The 15,211-nt window shown below is 48.3% G+C and overlaps 1 protein-coding gene across 10 annotated transcripts in view; it reads left to right on the top strand.

Annotated features, from left to right (window-relative positions):
• EHMT1 (euchromatic histone lysine methyltransferase 1) overlaps positions 1 to 15,211 on the top strand; it is a 984,283-nt gene that overhangs the window by 405,623 nt on the left and 563,449 nt on the right. For 8 of the 10 annotated variants that reach the window (XM_078642018.1, XM_078642009.1, XM_078642013.1 and 5 more), the window contains 3 exons: positions 6,335 to 6,523; positions 6,975 to 7,049; positions 7,541 to 7,706. In XM_078642018.1, the coding sequence (XP_078498144.1) occupies positions 6,335 to 6,523; positions 6,975 to 7,049; positions 7,541 to 7,706 (430 nt within the window). The remainder of the gene's footprint in view (positions 1 to 6,334; positions 6,524 to 6,974; positions 7,050 to 7,540; positions 7,707 to 15,211) is intronic. The other 2 variants (XM_078642016.1, XM_078642017.1) reach the window with 1 other exon arrangement.

Below are 15,211 nucleotides of genomic sequence, written 5' to 3'. Positions count from 1 at the left end.
GGCGGGAAAGCCTATTGTAGAGCTGGTTTTCCCGGAGAAGCAGCTTATTATGCTGGGTGTGCCCTACGGGTGTAGAAAGGGGAAGAAGTCCTGAGCTAACTTGGATGCAGGCAGGGAAAGGTACTTTAGCATTGTTTTTGAGCCAAACTTCTAAAGGTGATATAAAGTGGGAAGGGTTGCCTTATGGGAATTGTTGTCCCACTGGCTAATGGGTCCTCCCCTCCCACAAATACGAAGATGCCCTGATCACGACTGGCAAGAAGAAAGGATGGTCCTGCTGCTCATTTAATCCAACAAAGAGAGGCTGCATTAAAAACTGTTCAGCACTTTCTGAATGAATGAATATTAACCTTCCAAAGCGCAAACTCTGCCCGAGGCGTCAAGGCGCTGCGGAAAGGGCCTTCAGACAGTGGTACCTGTGGGGCTCACCCTGATAGCCTGGTAAAGAGCCAGGTCTTCAAAGCCTTGTGGAAGAGAGAGTGAGACTCTTATCACAAAATTACAGAGGGGAGGGAGTTCCAGAGCCTGGCCGCGGCGACAGAGAAGGCTTTGCCCCCCTTACCATCTGACTCTTAAACCTGGGCACTGCCAACAGATTTTCATTGGCTGATCTTAGCAGCTTGGTAGGAACATAACGACGGAAGAGACCTTTAATACCTTCTGAACCTAGATTGTAGAAGGCCTTGTGAGTGAGACACAGAGCCTTAAACAGGATTCTCTGGTTTAAAGGAAGCCAATACAACTCACTAACAGTGGCTGAGACTGAGTGGAATTTAGGAAGGTCCATTACCAGTCTGGCTGCAGCGTTTTGTACCAGCTGCAAATAATGAATTAGCCCTTTGTTAATACCCAAATAAAGGGCATTACAATAATCTAACCTAGGTAACACTAGGGCAATGCCTGCCTGCGTTCGAGAGGAGAAGGAAAGAAATTGTGACATTTTCCTAAGAATCCTGATGGTCCCGAAGCAGGTAGACACTGTTCTATTAATCTTGGGGCTCAAGGAGAGAGAGTTGTCCACAATGACACCAAGATTTTTTCCTTGGGACACTGGGCAGGGGCCAAACATGTCAGGCCACCAGGCGTTGGGCCAGATATGCTGTTGGTTTCCAAAGATCAAAACCTCTGTTTTGTCCCCGTTAAGTCTAAGATAGTTTTCTATTATCCAGGAAAAGACTGCCTGCATACAGTTTTTAAAATTGGTGGCATACGCCTCTATGCTATTAGTGATGGACACCATAATTTGGGTGTCGTCTGCATAGGACAACACCTCCAGTCCAAAGGATTGAACGACCTTGGCCAAAGGAGCAACATAAATATTAAAAAGGGTCGGGCTCAATGAGGAGACTTGAGGGACTCCACAAAACACCTGGCCAGAGGCCGAATAAAATGGATCCATTTTCACTATTCAATCAATCAATCAGAGTACTTGTAAAGCGCGCTACTTACCCGTGAGGGTCCCAAGGCGCTGAGGGGAGGGAGGGGAGGGGGGTTTCTGCTACTGCTCGAAGAGCCAGGTCTTGAGGGGTCTTCTGAAGGCGAGTAGGTCTTGGGTCTGCCGTATGTGGGTAGGGAGGGTGTTCCAGGCCTTGGCGGCGAGGTAGGAGAAGGATCTGCCGCCGGAGGTCGTTCGTTGGATTCGGGGGACACTGGCGAGGGTTAGGCTGGTGGAGCGGAACTGGCGGGTGGGGGTGTGGAAGCTGAGTCTGCTGTTCAGGTAGGCTGGTCCGGCGTTGTGGAGTGCTTTGTGTGTGTGGGTGAGGAGCTTGAAGGTGATCCTCTTGTCGACGGGGAGCCAGTGTAGGTCTCTCAGGTGGGGGGTGATGTGGCTGCGGCGGGGGACGTTGACGATCAGTCGGGCGGAGGCGTTTTGGATGCGTTGTAGTCGTCGTAGGTGTTTGGCTGGGATTCCTGCGTAGTGTGCGTTGCCGTAGTCCACTCTGCTGCTGACGAGGGCTTGTGTCACCATTCTTCTTGTTTCGGTCGGGATTCACTTGTAGATCCTGCGGAGCTTGTTGTAGCAGGAGGAGGAGACGGCGTTGACCAGCTTAGCCATGGAGAGGGAGGAGTCGAGGATGAATCCTAGATTGCGTGCATGGTTGGTGGGTGTTGGGGCTGTTCCCAGTGTGGTCGGCCACCAGGAGTTGTCCCAGGCTGAGGGGGTGGGTCCAAGGATGAGGACCTCCGTCTTGTCCGAGTTCAGCTTCAGATGGCTGTTCCTCATCCAGTCGGCGACGGCCTTCCTTCCCTCGTGGAGGTTGGTTTTGGCGGTGTGTGGATCCTTGGTGAATGAGAGGATGAGCTGGGTGTCGGCGTAGGAGATGATGTTGAGGTGGTGATGGCCGGCCACTTGTGCGAGGGGGGCCATGTAGACGTTGAACAGCGTCGGGCTGAGGGATGAGCCCTGGGGGACGCCGCAGATGATGTCAGTGGCTTCGGATCGGAAGGGTGGTAGGCGGACGCTCTGAGTTCTGCCGGAGAGGAACGACGTGGTCCAGTCAAGAGCCTTCTCTTGGATTCCGTCTTCTAGGAGGCGTGTCTTTAGAGTCTGATTGCAGACCGTGTCGAAGTTGGCTGACGGTTCCAGGAGGATAAGGGCTGATGTTTCGCCGTTGTTGTCTGTGGCTGCGATGAGGGCTGTCTCGTTGCTGTGATTTTGTCTGAATCCGGACTGGGACAGGTCCAAGATGATGATGTCTTCCAGGTGGCGGGCCAATTGCATGTTGACGATTTTCTCGATGACCTTTGCCAGGAACGGGAGCAGGGAGATGGGCCGGAAGTTCTTGAGGTCCTTGGGGTCCGCTTTGGGCTTCTTGAGGAGGGCGTTGATTTCGGCGTGCTTCCAGCTTTCCGGGAATGTCGCTGTTTCGAAGGAGATGTTGATGACCTTCCTTAGTTGGGGTGCGATGGCTGCGTCTGCTTTGTTGAATACGTGGTGTGGGCACGAGTCAGACGGAGATCCTGAGTGGATGGAGTTCATGACCTTGCGTGTCTCGTCGTCGTTGACGTTGGACCAGGAGGTCAGGCGGTTGCCGCTGGGGTGTTCACAGGGGGGAGGTGTGTCGTGTGTAGTCGGGCGGTCATGGTGTTGAAGCTGTCGTGGATATCAGCGATCTTGCGGTGGAAGAAGATGGCTAGTGAGTCGCACAGTTCTTGTGAGGGCTAGATGTCGTTGGCGCTGGGGTTGAAGAGTTCCTTTACAATGCTGAAGAGCTCTTTGCTGTTGTGTGCGCTGTTATCCAAGCGGTCTTTGAAGGAGGATCTCTTGGCTAATCTAATGAGGTGGTGGTGTCTGCAGGTGGCGTTCTTGTGAGCTGCGTGGTTGTCCGGTGTACGTTCGTGGAGCCATGTCTTCTCCAGTTTCCGGCAAGCACGTTTAGAGGTCTGGAGCTCGCCTGTGAACCAGGTGGCTCTCTTGTTGGCGTGGCTGTTGGAAGGTTTCTTGAGCGGGGCGAGGGTGTTGGCGCAGTCGTCGATCCACTGTCTGAGGTTTCGGGCTGCGGCGTCTTGGTTGGTGGGGTCGGTGGGTGGGTTCTTGGCAAGGGAGGTGATTAGCTGGTCTTCGGTGACTTTGCTCCGGCACCGGCGAGGTAGCTGTTGGGTCTGGTGGTGCGTGGTTGGTTTCTTGTAGGTGAAATGGATGCAGCGGTGGTCGGTCCAGTGGAATTTGATGGTGTGGTCGAAGGCGACGTGGGAGCCTGTGGAGAAGACTGGATCCAGCGTGTGGCCGGCGGGGTGGCTGCGGTGACGAGTTGTCGGAGGCTGAGGTTGACGAAGTTGTCGATCAGGGTGGCGCAGTTGGCGTTATTGTTGTTCTCGAGGTGGAAGTTCAGGTCCCCATGGAGGATGTAGTCCGTGGATGCGAGTGTGTGGGTGCTGGCGAGGTCGGCGATGGAGTCGCTGAACTGAGCCCGGGGTCCGGGGGGTCTGTAGATGAGTATTCCTCTGAGGGTGGTGTTGGGGTTGGTGTTGATCCGGAAGTGCAGGTGTTCGGCGGTGTTGATGGTGTCGTCTGCATGGGTGGCAACCTTGAGGGTGGACTTGTGGACGATGGCTGTTCCTCCTCCGATTCAGTTGGCGCGATCCCTGCGGGTGATCTTGTAGCCGTCCGGGATGGCTATGGCGATGTCAGGCGCCGAGGAGTCGTTCCACCAGGTCTCGGTCAGGAAGGCCACATCTGGGGCGTACGTGTCGAGCAGATCCCAGAGCAGGACCGCGTGTTTGCGTGCGGAGTGGGTGTTGAGTATGCAGTGGAGGTGGTTGGGTCCAGTCCTTTGAGGTTTGGTGGTTCTGTCGGAGGTGGTGCTGCAGGAGAAGGGTCCGTTTTGGGGCGGCCTGGAAGCAGGTGTGGTTCCGGCCAGCGTTGAGTGCGTGGAGGGTGCTGGCGTCATAGTGGATTCTGGTGTCGTGGCGTTCGCGGGGTCCAGGGGTTCTGGCGCTGGGTGCGGTCCAGGTGCGGACGCACGCAGACGGGCTTGCCTTAGGCATGCCCGCTGTGCCCGGCCGCTTCTCGGCTTGGGAGGGAGGAGCAGCTGGGAGCCGGAAGCGGTGAGGCGAATGGGTGTGCAGGGGGGCGGGGCCTCAGGGAAGCAGCGGCGGGAAAGTGCTGGATCGAGAACGGCGGGGGTCAGGGGGTACTGGCGCACAGGGCAGAGGGCAAGGAAAAAAGAAAAAAAAAGAGGAACAAGGAGACAGCAAGGAGGCAGTAACCATGCAGTCAGGTGACGAGCAGCGGCGTGGGGGCGACCTGCCTGCAAGCAGAGTCAAAGGTCGCACTATTTGTGCCCGTTCACTAAGGAATGAGGTGAGCAGCTTAAGGGCGACCCACTCAACCCCCATTTGCCTTAAGCCTGTCCACCAGTCTCAGAGGGAATATAGTGTTGAAGGACGCCGTAAGCTCAAGAAGAATCAACAGCGTGGTATGTCCAGCATCAACCTGAACGCAAGTTTGGTTGATTACGGAGGTTAATGCAGCCTCCGTGCTGTGATTATTTCTAAAACCATGCTGTGAGCCTTCGAGACACTGATATTCCCCTAGGTAGGAGCTGAGATGGAAGTTCAAATGTTTCTCCAGAATTTTTGCTGTGACAAGTAACAGGGAGATCTTTAGTTCAGCCCGATCCAGTGAAGGTTTTTCAAAAGAGATTTGACCACTGCAGTCTTCAAAGGGATAGGTTACTATCCTGCTGAAATTGCTCCATTGAGCAGTGAGGTAAGATGTGGTACAATGACTTCCCTTCCTATTTTCATAAAATTCAGTAGGCAGGACTCCAAAGGGGGTCCGAAAGTAATTCCTTCTTGCAAGCGGTCTGTATCCTCTGGTGACAAGGGGTGAAAGGCAAGAAACTTGCTTTCTCTGCCATGGTTACGGGGTTATCGGAAGGACCTGAAGGACCTGCAAAGAGGACTGTGCCCATTCGTGGAAATGAACTCCCCTTGTGCAAAGCCATATAAAGTGACTCCAAGGACGAGGCAACTAGTCCCCTGTTAAGCATCAGGGTCACAAAAGCTAACAAAGCCTGCACCCAGGCTAGATGTCCAGGAATGCCTGCAGTTGGATGCGAAAGTGCATCATGGGAGACGTATTTATTTCTGACCTACCCGAGGTGTCCCCAAGAACGGGAGACCTGTGCCTGAAATCAAAATGGACCTGCACTTAACTAGTCTAGACTCTCGTGGGAGATCGAGTGCTGAGACCAGAGACTACCTCTGACTTCTATGGACACAGAGGGTGGGCCCGGGAAAACTTGCTGCTCATCTTCAGCATTCTGCATCCCCAGTATAAGGCCCACTCTGCTGGACGATGATAGAGGATAAAAAGTACAAAGAGGACCCTAAGACTGATAGACCCGACAGGTAACGGTCTCCCATCACCCAGATCGTCCCTGTGACTGGTCCATAATCCTTTGCAGCATGTCTAAGTGAAGGTTAATAGCTGACCTCCGACCTCGGACCTGGGGATCTGGGTTCGAGTCTTGGTAACGACGCCAAACATCCTGTGATTCTGGGCAAATCACTTAATCTCCCCGTGCCTAACAAAAATTAATGCGTTTCCTCATGTAACGTAACTGGTGCTATGTAAAGCGCTCTGATACCTGATTCAGTTCGGGTCAAGTTCGCGCTATATAAAACTCTGCAAAATAAAAAAAAAAGACAGCTTACCATGATTTCTTGCATTTCTTAAAAGTTAACTACGGTGATGTCTTTATGTATTGAAAACTCATATCTACGATTTCCCTCAATAGACTATTATTATTTTGTGTGTCTTTTAAAATATAAAAAGATTAAAAAATGATGAGTCACAGGTAAAGTTGCATACATTCTTGTGTTTTAGGTCGAAAAGGACCCAATTAGTTCAAGTCCACAAGTAAATGGGGAAAATGTAGAGATGGACTCAGAAGATGATGACTCCGAAGAGCTAGAAGAAGATGAAGACCGTGGACCTGAGCAACCAGCACCGCTTACTACAGAACAGAACAGATCCTGTATAGAAGATCCGTTGGTTGCGGACATCAGTAAAAAGGTACATGAATAAAGATGTTCTTGAGGCTGGTGCTCACTAGGTAAACGTGATTATTTTATGCATAAAAGGTGGTCTATCTGCTGATATTAGATTCTAAATGGTAAACAGTAAATATGGTTGCTGGCTGATGGCTTACCATCTTTTGAGTGGGTACTATTTAAATTTTTTATGGGAAGAGGTTTCTGTAAGATGGCATCTGTAGGATGGGTTTTAATAGTGTATGCTTGTGTTTTAAATATTTTGATGGGTGTAGAACTGCCCCTTGTGTGTCACACAGTTATATTGTTGTGATTCTGTTTGATAACTGCCAGTTGGCTAAATGCTAACTAGCAATTTGATGAGTAGGTTCCACATGAAAGATGGGCATCCATGTTTCCACCTGTTCTTGCCAGGTAATTGTATTAACTTGCAAATGGGTAATTCACACATTTCTTTGCTTCGGGCAATACAGATCGGAGATGTGGATTCTGAAGAAGATTCCGGAGAGACCATTGAGGAAGAAGATGATGGGAATGAATCTGACTTGGTACGTGTGGATGGAAAATACATCCCAACTAACATACCAAAATTACATGAATTTTGGAGTACCTGAAAAGATGTTCTGATGTTTCATAACTACTAGGAATGAGTTGCTAAATCACAAAATATTAATATTCTATTGATGACCAAATAGTTACAAATTATTTAATGATCTTCAGTTGATATATGAACAGTTTAGATAGAGAATGTTTTTAATTTTTATATTACTGGTTCTGGTTGTTGATAGCATATGAAGCAGTACTGCATGCTGTACCAATGAAAAAATGTGCCAGGTGATGCAGCCTGTGATTCGTAAATTTGCTCACATCCTAGTTTTGTATTAGATTTTTTAATGGTAAACGGTGCTGATGCTTTTGAGTGGTAATACAACACAATGTTGTGTAGAATATAACAGTAGTATTAAAAAAACTTTGAAGAAATCACTGTCTTGTCATGCGCTAATCATGTCTGTTAACAGATTATCACTTTGTTTTTCAGTCTCACTGGCATTCAGTACCTCAATCTAATCTTGTGATTCTCCAGAGTTCTGAATCCAGTATGCGTAAAAAGCTGCAGAAGAAGAAAGCAAAGGTAGAAAGCCCTTGGGTAAAACCCACAAGGAAGCGTAGGAGGCGAAATAAAAGGAAGCCTGGAGTTCTGATAGGTAAAGGGATTTCTTTTTTTGATTGTTTCTTTGGGACTTGGTTGTTCATGTAGTAGTTATTGAACACGTGCAGTTTTCTTGTGCAGAGGATGTTGTAGTTAGTTTTAGGATTGTAGTTTGGCTTTTCTGACAACATAAAGTGGCTCCAGTACCTTCTCTTCATTAATGTTCTGTATTGCAACGAAACAGGTAGTGTGCAGGCCTTTTTGTTACGTGAATCTGGGTTTTGGAACCCAACACATGAAAAATTGTGATTTAGAACATTAACGAGTGTGTCGAACTTAATGAATTGTACTCAACTGTATGCTCTTTAAGGTTTAAGTCTGAATATTAACGATTGAGTACATTGGCTACACCTAAATCCTGGCTCTGTTCTTGTCCCACCATTGGTTAACCCAGCACAAAGTGATCGTTTTTCAGTGCTGTGTAAAGCCAGTACCAGGCATACCTACATGTGCAGACCACCTTCTCCTCTACAATGTCTAAGTGGTGACCCATGCTCTCAGCATACAAATCCCAGGCGTCTGATCTTGGTGCAGCAAAATATATGGAATTCATTAAACGAGTCTGATTCAAAACCGGTTGAAGTTGAAACAAATGTAGACATAAATGTTTTCCTAATGTAGATGAAGCCCATGGGAGTCATGGGCTTCTGGTCTTCCATTTATGTGGTTACATACACATAAATACAGCTGGATTGCAGTCTGTTTTCTTATACGTATTTGTGATTAACTACAGAAAAAACATGGAGCTGACCATTCACAGCCTCCATGTATCTTCTGTCTTCTAACTGCCTTCCTGATAACTGGGTTGCATGGAAACTTTTAGGTGAAACAAAGACAGAGGGAGATTTTAACATTGATATATTAGCTAGTAGTTTAGAATCAAAAGATGTCTTTGCATCATTGAAGCTGCGCCCACCTACTTTCTAAGTCACTTCTTGATTGTTACAGCTGACAAGTTCAAGAATCAATATGTTTTGTTTTTTTTCAGGTATGGAGGTATATGTGTACCACTGTGCTTTTATGTTTATTGAGTATCTGCGTTAAATAGCTTTGCTACAGTTATGGATGTTTAGAACAGCAGTCCTGAAAGTTTCACTGATCTCTTTAGATATTATCAGACATGTTGATTAATGATAAGTGGGTAGATTGTAGCGATAAGGTACATCTGAGAACAACAACAAAAATGTCATAACATTAGTTAATTTTTTCCAGCATTGGTACTTTCATTAATTTACATACTTGAATCATTCCCCACCGTCGAAGTAGGAATCCCATAGTACCATAATAAAGCAGTATGTATCACTGTCATAGGCTGTAATGGCAAGGAAAAGCTTAATAGCCTATTTATGTCCTTAAAAAAAAAAAAAACTTGAACTGTAATCAATTAGGCGACAGCCCTCTCTAGAACACTCCCAACCGAGGCTTAGTACCTTAGATTTTCTACCACATGTTGTGTGAAGGAAGCCTCCTTAAGCGCTGCAGTTTCTTCAGCTATTACTTATTGCATCATCCAAGGTTATATTTCATGTTTCATTTCTCTGACCCTGGCACTAATAAGTCAGAGTATCAGAAAACAAGGTAATAGACTACAGATGTTCTTACCTTTTCCTCGAAAACCTCTCGCGTTCAGAGATGAGGTTATTATTGGGACTACAGAAACTTAAATCTGTGACCTCTGATGAGGACAGTGAAGATTCCTTCACCTCACAGGAGAAGTCAAAGGGCAAAGACGCGCCAAGGGTCTCTAGAAGCAGCACAGAAAAGCCATTAAAAAAAGACTTACCATGAGTCTTAATAGGATGCTTCTCACAGAGCGAAAAAATTGGAAAAAACGTACCCGGAGGCAGAACCTACAACTCCCTCTTCAGCCCTGACACTATATCAGGGAAATACTCAGAATCGGACAATGAGGAGTCTGCGGCAAAACTTCAGTCAAAATCATCGTTCACAGCAATTTATGATCATAACATCGAGGACCACAGCAATGTCAACTACGCCTGACTCGTCTACGATGGCCTCATTTGAGGCGGCCTCCTACTGCGACGGTCTCATCTATGACGGTCATCTAGGATGGTTTTTATCTATGACAGTAGTCTACGACGGTCTCATCTATGACAGTCGTCTATGACGGTCTCATCTATGATGGTCGTCTAAGACCGTCTCATCTATGACGGCCTCGTCTATGACGGTCGTCATCGTCGGTCTAGTCTATGACTGTCGTCGTCTGTCTCGTCTATGACGGTTGTTGGCGACGGCCTCGTCTGTGCCGGTCGTTGGCGACGGCCTCGTCTGTGCCAGTCGTTGGCGACGGCCTCGTCTGTGCCAGTCGTCGGCGACGGCCTCGTCTGTGCCGGTCGTTGGCGACGGCCTCGTCTGTGCCGGTCGTCGGCGACGGCCTCGTCTGTGCCGGTCGTCGGCGACGGCCTCGTCTGTGCCGGTCGTCGGCGACGGCCTCGTCTATGACGGTCGTCGTCGTCGGTCTAGTCTATGACTGTCGTCGTCGTCTGTCTCGTCTATGACGGTCATCGGCGAGGGCATCATCTGTGATGGTCGTCGGCGACGGCCTTGTCTGTGACTGTCGCCGGCGACGGCCTTGTCTGTGACTGTCGTCGGCGACGGCCTTGTCTGTGCCGGTCGTCGGCGACGGCCTCGTGTGTGCCGGTCGTCGGCGACGGCCTCGTGTGTGCCGGTCGTCGGCGACGGCCTCGTGTGTGCCGGTCGTCGGCGACGGCCTCGTGTGTGCCGGTTGTCGGCGACGGCCTCGTGTGTGCCGGTCGTCGGCGACGGCCTCGTGTGTGCCGGTCGTCGGCGACGGCCTCGTCTGTGCCGGTCGTCGGCGACTGCCTCGTCTGTGATGGTCGTCGGTGACGGCCTTGTCTATGACCTTGGTTGATCTTGAGAATTACGGGCTTAATGCCTTCCGGTCTGTCTGAGTCGAATGCTGCATCTGACAGAATGCATCTGATGAGTGCTGCATCTGACGAATGCTGCATCTGACAGATGCAGCATGTGACTCAGACAGACCAGTGGGCATTACGCCCGTAATTCTCAAGATCGACCAAGGACCTATTTTGTTTTCAAAGACACAAGTCTTTCAGAAATGTGCCACGCCCTGAGGAAGCCCCAGGCTGGATGCCCATGTAATGGGGCAAAATATGTGTTGGCTGTCTTTCACTTATTTGCATACCTACTCACAATTTCTTAAATGAGTGACAACACCTTTATATAAAGAACTATCACTATGAATCCGGCTTATTGGAATTTCTTCTGAATAATATGACTGCCTTGTCTTGCCCTGACAACCACCTTGGAACTCTCTTATGTTTAGGGGTTTCACCCTGTCAAGGACAAGTATCGCAACAACATTTGCTCAATACCTAACGGCCAGTAACAGATTGGGACCCATCACCCCTCTTCTCCTAGAATTATGCCCGTGCTACTGTACGGGCTGCCAACCTGCTGGCAATATGGGGCAGGTATAACCACCAGATTTAGTCAGATGTTGCCCATGCATAGAATTTCTGCCAGAAGACAGGGCAGAAACTAAAAATATTCTGCAGGTGGGCGAAATATCGTCATTAGAAAACATGTACTGCGCAATAGATATAGCTTTAATAGGGTTCCCAAAACTGGTAGGGCCAGTGGTCCTTAGATACCAAGGTTGGGTCACATGCGACCCATCCTCCTCTCCGTAGAGTCTCCCCTTATACCTCAGGATTATTTATTGCCACTTGTGCTTGAAAATCTGTTGGGAGTTTTTAGAGGGTGCTGTCGTCTGATTGGTTCTAGTTCAAATGTGGTCCTTTCTAAAAACACAAAAGGGCATAGGCTATTAAACTGACCATTATAGTCTATTATAGTGATAAATACTGCTTTATTATGGTACTTTGGGACTCCAACTTTGACAACGGGGATTGATTCAAGAGTGTGAATCTATGAAAGATACCAATACTGGAGAACTGTCGTTAGAGGTAAGTAATTTATTTTCATGCTCTTAATGCCATTTTTGTAAAAGTATATGTCAGCTGATTTGCCTTTACTAATGCTGCTTACAGGTATCAAGTTAATATGGTTTCTACAGTGAACAGATGTGTAGGGAAGACTTTGAGATGCAGCATTTTTAGTCCGTCATATTACCCACATCCAAGGTATTTTGTCATGGACAGGTCTTACCAAACCTATGCTATTACTTTTTGTTTTCTCCTTAAGCCCACCTCTTCTTTCCTGTTTTTACACTTATTTCACCTTTAGTATCTCTTTTCCCTACCTCATTATAAGCTAAGAGATCAGCCAACCTACATTTTGTACGAACATTTCATGTTCTCACTTAGCACATGTGAATTTACTTATGATTGTTCATTGACCATCATTCATTTGCTTTTAGTCATCAATGATGATGCACAATCCTTTAGCCACTTAAATGGTAAAGTACCACTATCCCCTTTCAGTTGAAGTCAATATGATGGAATACATAATCCATTCCTATGGCCCTACTCATTGATACTACATGAATCCTATCTTTGAATGTCAAGGAGTAAAAGCGCCCAGTCAAAAACAGGCTAATACTCAATTACACAATGGGAAATCAAAGGAGATATCATTGTCCTATAAGAAGCAACACCCGCATAACATTCCATCAAAAAAGGAAGGTTTCTAATAATCCTCGCTGCTTAAAAGGCTATTACAAATTTAATCAGTTATGACAGTGATAGAAGTACAGATGAATTTTAGGTCAATTTAAGTGCGATTCTCTGAATTTCTGGTAATCATTATATATAATAAGAAATACAATAATTATTTATGGCCCCACTAGCGATAACCAAACTGATAAAAGAATCTGGAATTGAAAGAATTGATAATGCAAGCTCACCCAAGCCCCATTTAGGTCTATACTTTAACCTGGGCTTACATCATACACTGGATATTTAAACGCAGAACAAAGTGTGACTCCCAAAGAGCGTAAGGCACTTCATTATTTAACCACCTTGCTCTAAAAATAACATTGAGCATTCAAAACCAACAGGTATGGAGTATATATTTTATTCATTTCCTCACTAGTTCCTGTAGCGACTACTTTCTTGTGAATGCTGATAATGTCCATATTGTTGAATGAACTAGCATTAAGCTAATCTGCATTTCTAACGTTGACCCAATTCATAGAATAAATTAGATGGAAAGTACCCAATTCAAAGAATAAATGCAAAGGCATGAACATCTTACAATCCGTTAGGGAAAGCTCTGGGGCTGGACTGCTTCCACAGTATCTTCAGAACATACAATATGGGTCCCCTTCAAGTCCATAATGTAAAATGTACATCATTAGGACATACCACAGAGAGAGGGGTATGACTTGGCCAGCCAAAATGGCAGATGTAGGCCTCTAGTGCTCTGCTCGCTACCCAGACCATTGCCATCTACCCGGGCCATGTGGCCACCCATGTTGACGTTCTAACACCGGGGGTGGGGGGGTCCACTTAGAGGCCACCCCTTTACATACCTGCTACCCGAGGAGTTCCCACAAGTGCTGCAGCGGGGCAAGGCACCTGCTGAGACTCACTGCTGTGCACAACATGGCAATGCAGGAACCCAGGACTGGATACAAACTGCCTGGATGCTGAAGGGGCCCTTCTAAATGCTGCTTGTAAGAAAGTGTCCTCTTTTTGCATGGTTCCCCCCACTTTTTGCCGAACTGTTGATGTACTTTGACTGAGTGTGCCCTGGGTTCCTGCCAACCAGGTACCCATGGCCTATGTTCTTTCCCTAAGCTGCATTGAGACAAAACCCATTTGGCACTCTTTGGTCACATTTCAGTCCTTTGTAAATGTCACCACGGGTACCAAGGGCACTGTTGCCAGGGAAGGCCTCTGAGGGCTGCAGCACTTATTGTGCCACCCTTAGAAGCCCTGTACCTTTACACACACTCACAGCCATTGCAGGCTGCGTGATTTGGTGCAGCACGAATTGAAGAGTCGAGCCAAGCCAAGCCTACAACCCACTGCCCTGGCATAGGTCAGCCACCCCTCTAGCTGGGTGCACTATAACAGTGGCTGAGAGTACAGGTGCATGAGCCCTGTACCAATACAGTGTCTAAACCAATTCTTAGACATTGTAAGTCCAGTAATGCCATTAAGGGTATATGGTGCTAGGAGGGTGTCAGTACGAACTCCACAGCACCATAATGACTTTGCTGAAAACTGGGAAGTTTGGTATCAAACTTCTCAGCACATTAAACCCACACTAATGCCAGTGAGGGATTTAATGAAAAATGCACACAAAGGGCATCTCCGAGATGCCCCCTGGAAAACGACCTAACTCTACTGTCGTGGCTAAGTGGCTTGCCGCCAGCTGCCACCACCAGACATGTTTCTGGACCGCTGGGTCGAGAGCCTGCTGCTCTTGGGGATCTGAAACAATGCACATCCTGGGGCGAGGTGCCAAGCCTCCTCCCCCAGGATGGGCAGGTTCCACGAAGGGGAAGCTTCAAAGACTTGCCGTCTTTGTGAGCTAACCCAGCCATTTGCTGCTTCCAGCAGCTGGCTGCCACCGGTTCTTACCCCCACTTTGGGCTGGATAATCAGTGGGAAAACCAAGTGAGGAAGGGAGGTATGCCCATATTTGCCAACCCCACCCCTCCGATGGGGGAGGCGTGGTGAAGTACAACTCTATCCCCTCCATCTTGTAGATGATGAACCTAGCCAACCAGAGAGACATATGCCCCCCTCCCACTGGAGGGTGGCATATTAGGGGTTGTGCCCACTTGAAGGAAGGGACCTATTGGTCACTACCTTTACTTACCTGTAACGCCTCTAAATCTAGTATTCAGGAGCAACCCTGAACCTTGCCTCCTCAGACAAGAACCGACCAGAAGAAGAGAAGAAGGATCAAAGAAGCCGTACCCACAGACTCTGGCTCCGGCCAAATGCGAGAGTCTGCACCACTCTGCACCTGATGCCCACAGCCCGAGATAGAGTGGCCCAACACCACGAGGAGGTCTCCCCGGTGATGCTGACTTGAGATCTGATGATCTTGGACCTGCCTCAAATCTCCAATCGAAGCCTACAGCCACTTTCTGGAAGATACCCCAGACGGGCGCTTGTAAGAAAAACCTGACGCCTAAAGACACCCCTGCACCTGACGTCGCACGGCCTTGGGTGTCCAACCACCGTCTCCCAGCATCCCGAGGCATCCCAACTTACCTCTCCAACCAGTGATCACCTCCAGAAGATCTTCGTCCCCAAGCCTGCAGTCTTTGTTGCAACCAGAGAATCCCCAATGAAATCAACAAGGCACCATATGCCAAAACAGCAACCTGACCCTAGCCGCCGATACAGGTGTACCTTGGGTGCTAACTCTGATCCCCCTTTGCCCTGAGATTTGCTCCCTCAACCTTGTGGGCTGCTCGTAAGCAGCCACCAACCGGAGCGCCTCTATTCCCCCTTGGATAACATTGGGCCTCGGCACTCTGCACCCTGCTGCCCTAGTACCGCTGAGGGTGTTTCA

This window comes from Lissotriton helveticus, chromosome 5_1 (genome assembly GCF_964261635.1).
Source record: "Lissotriton helveticus chromosome 5_1, aLisHel1.1, whole genome shotgun sequence".
Taxonomy (NCBI): Eukaryota; Metazoa; Chordata; class Amphibia; order Caudata; family Salamandridae; genus Lissotriton; species Lissotriton helveticus.
Note: the sequence above shows the minus strand (reverse complement) of the source record. Positions and strands in the feature narration are given on the sequence as shown.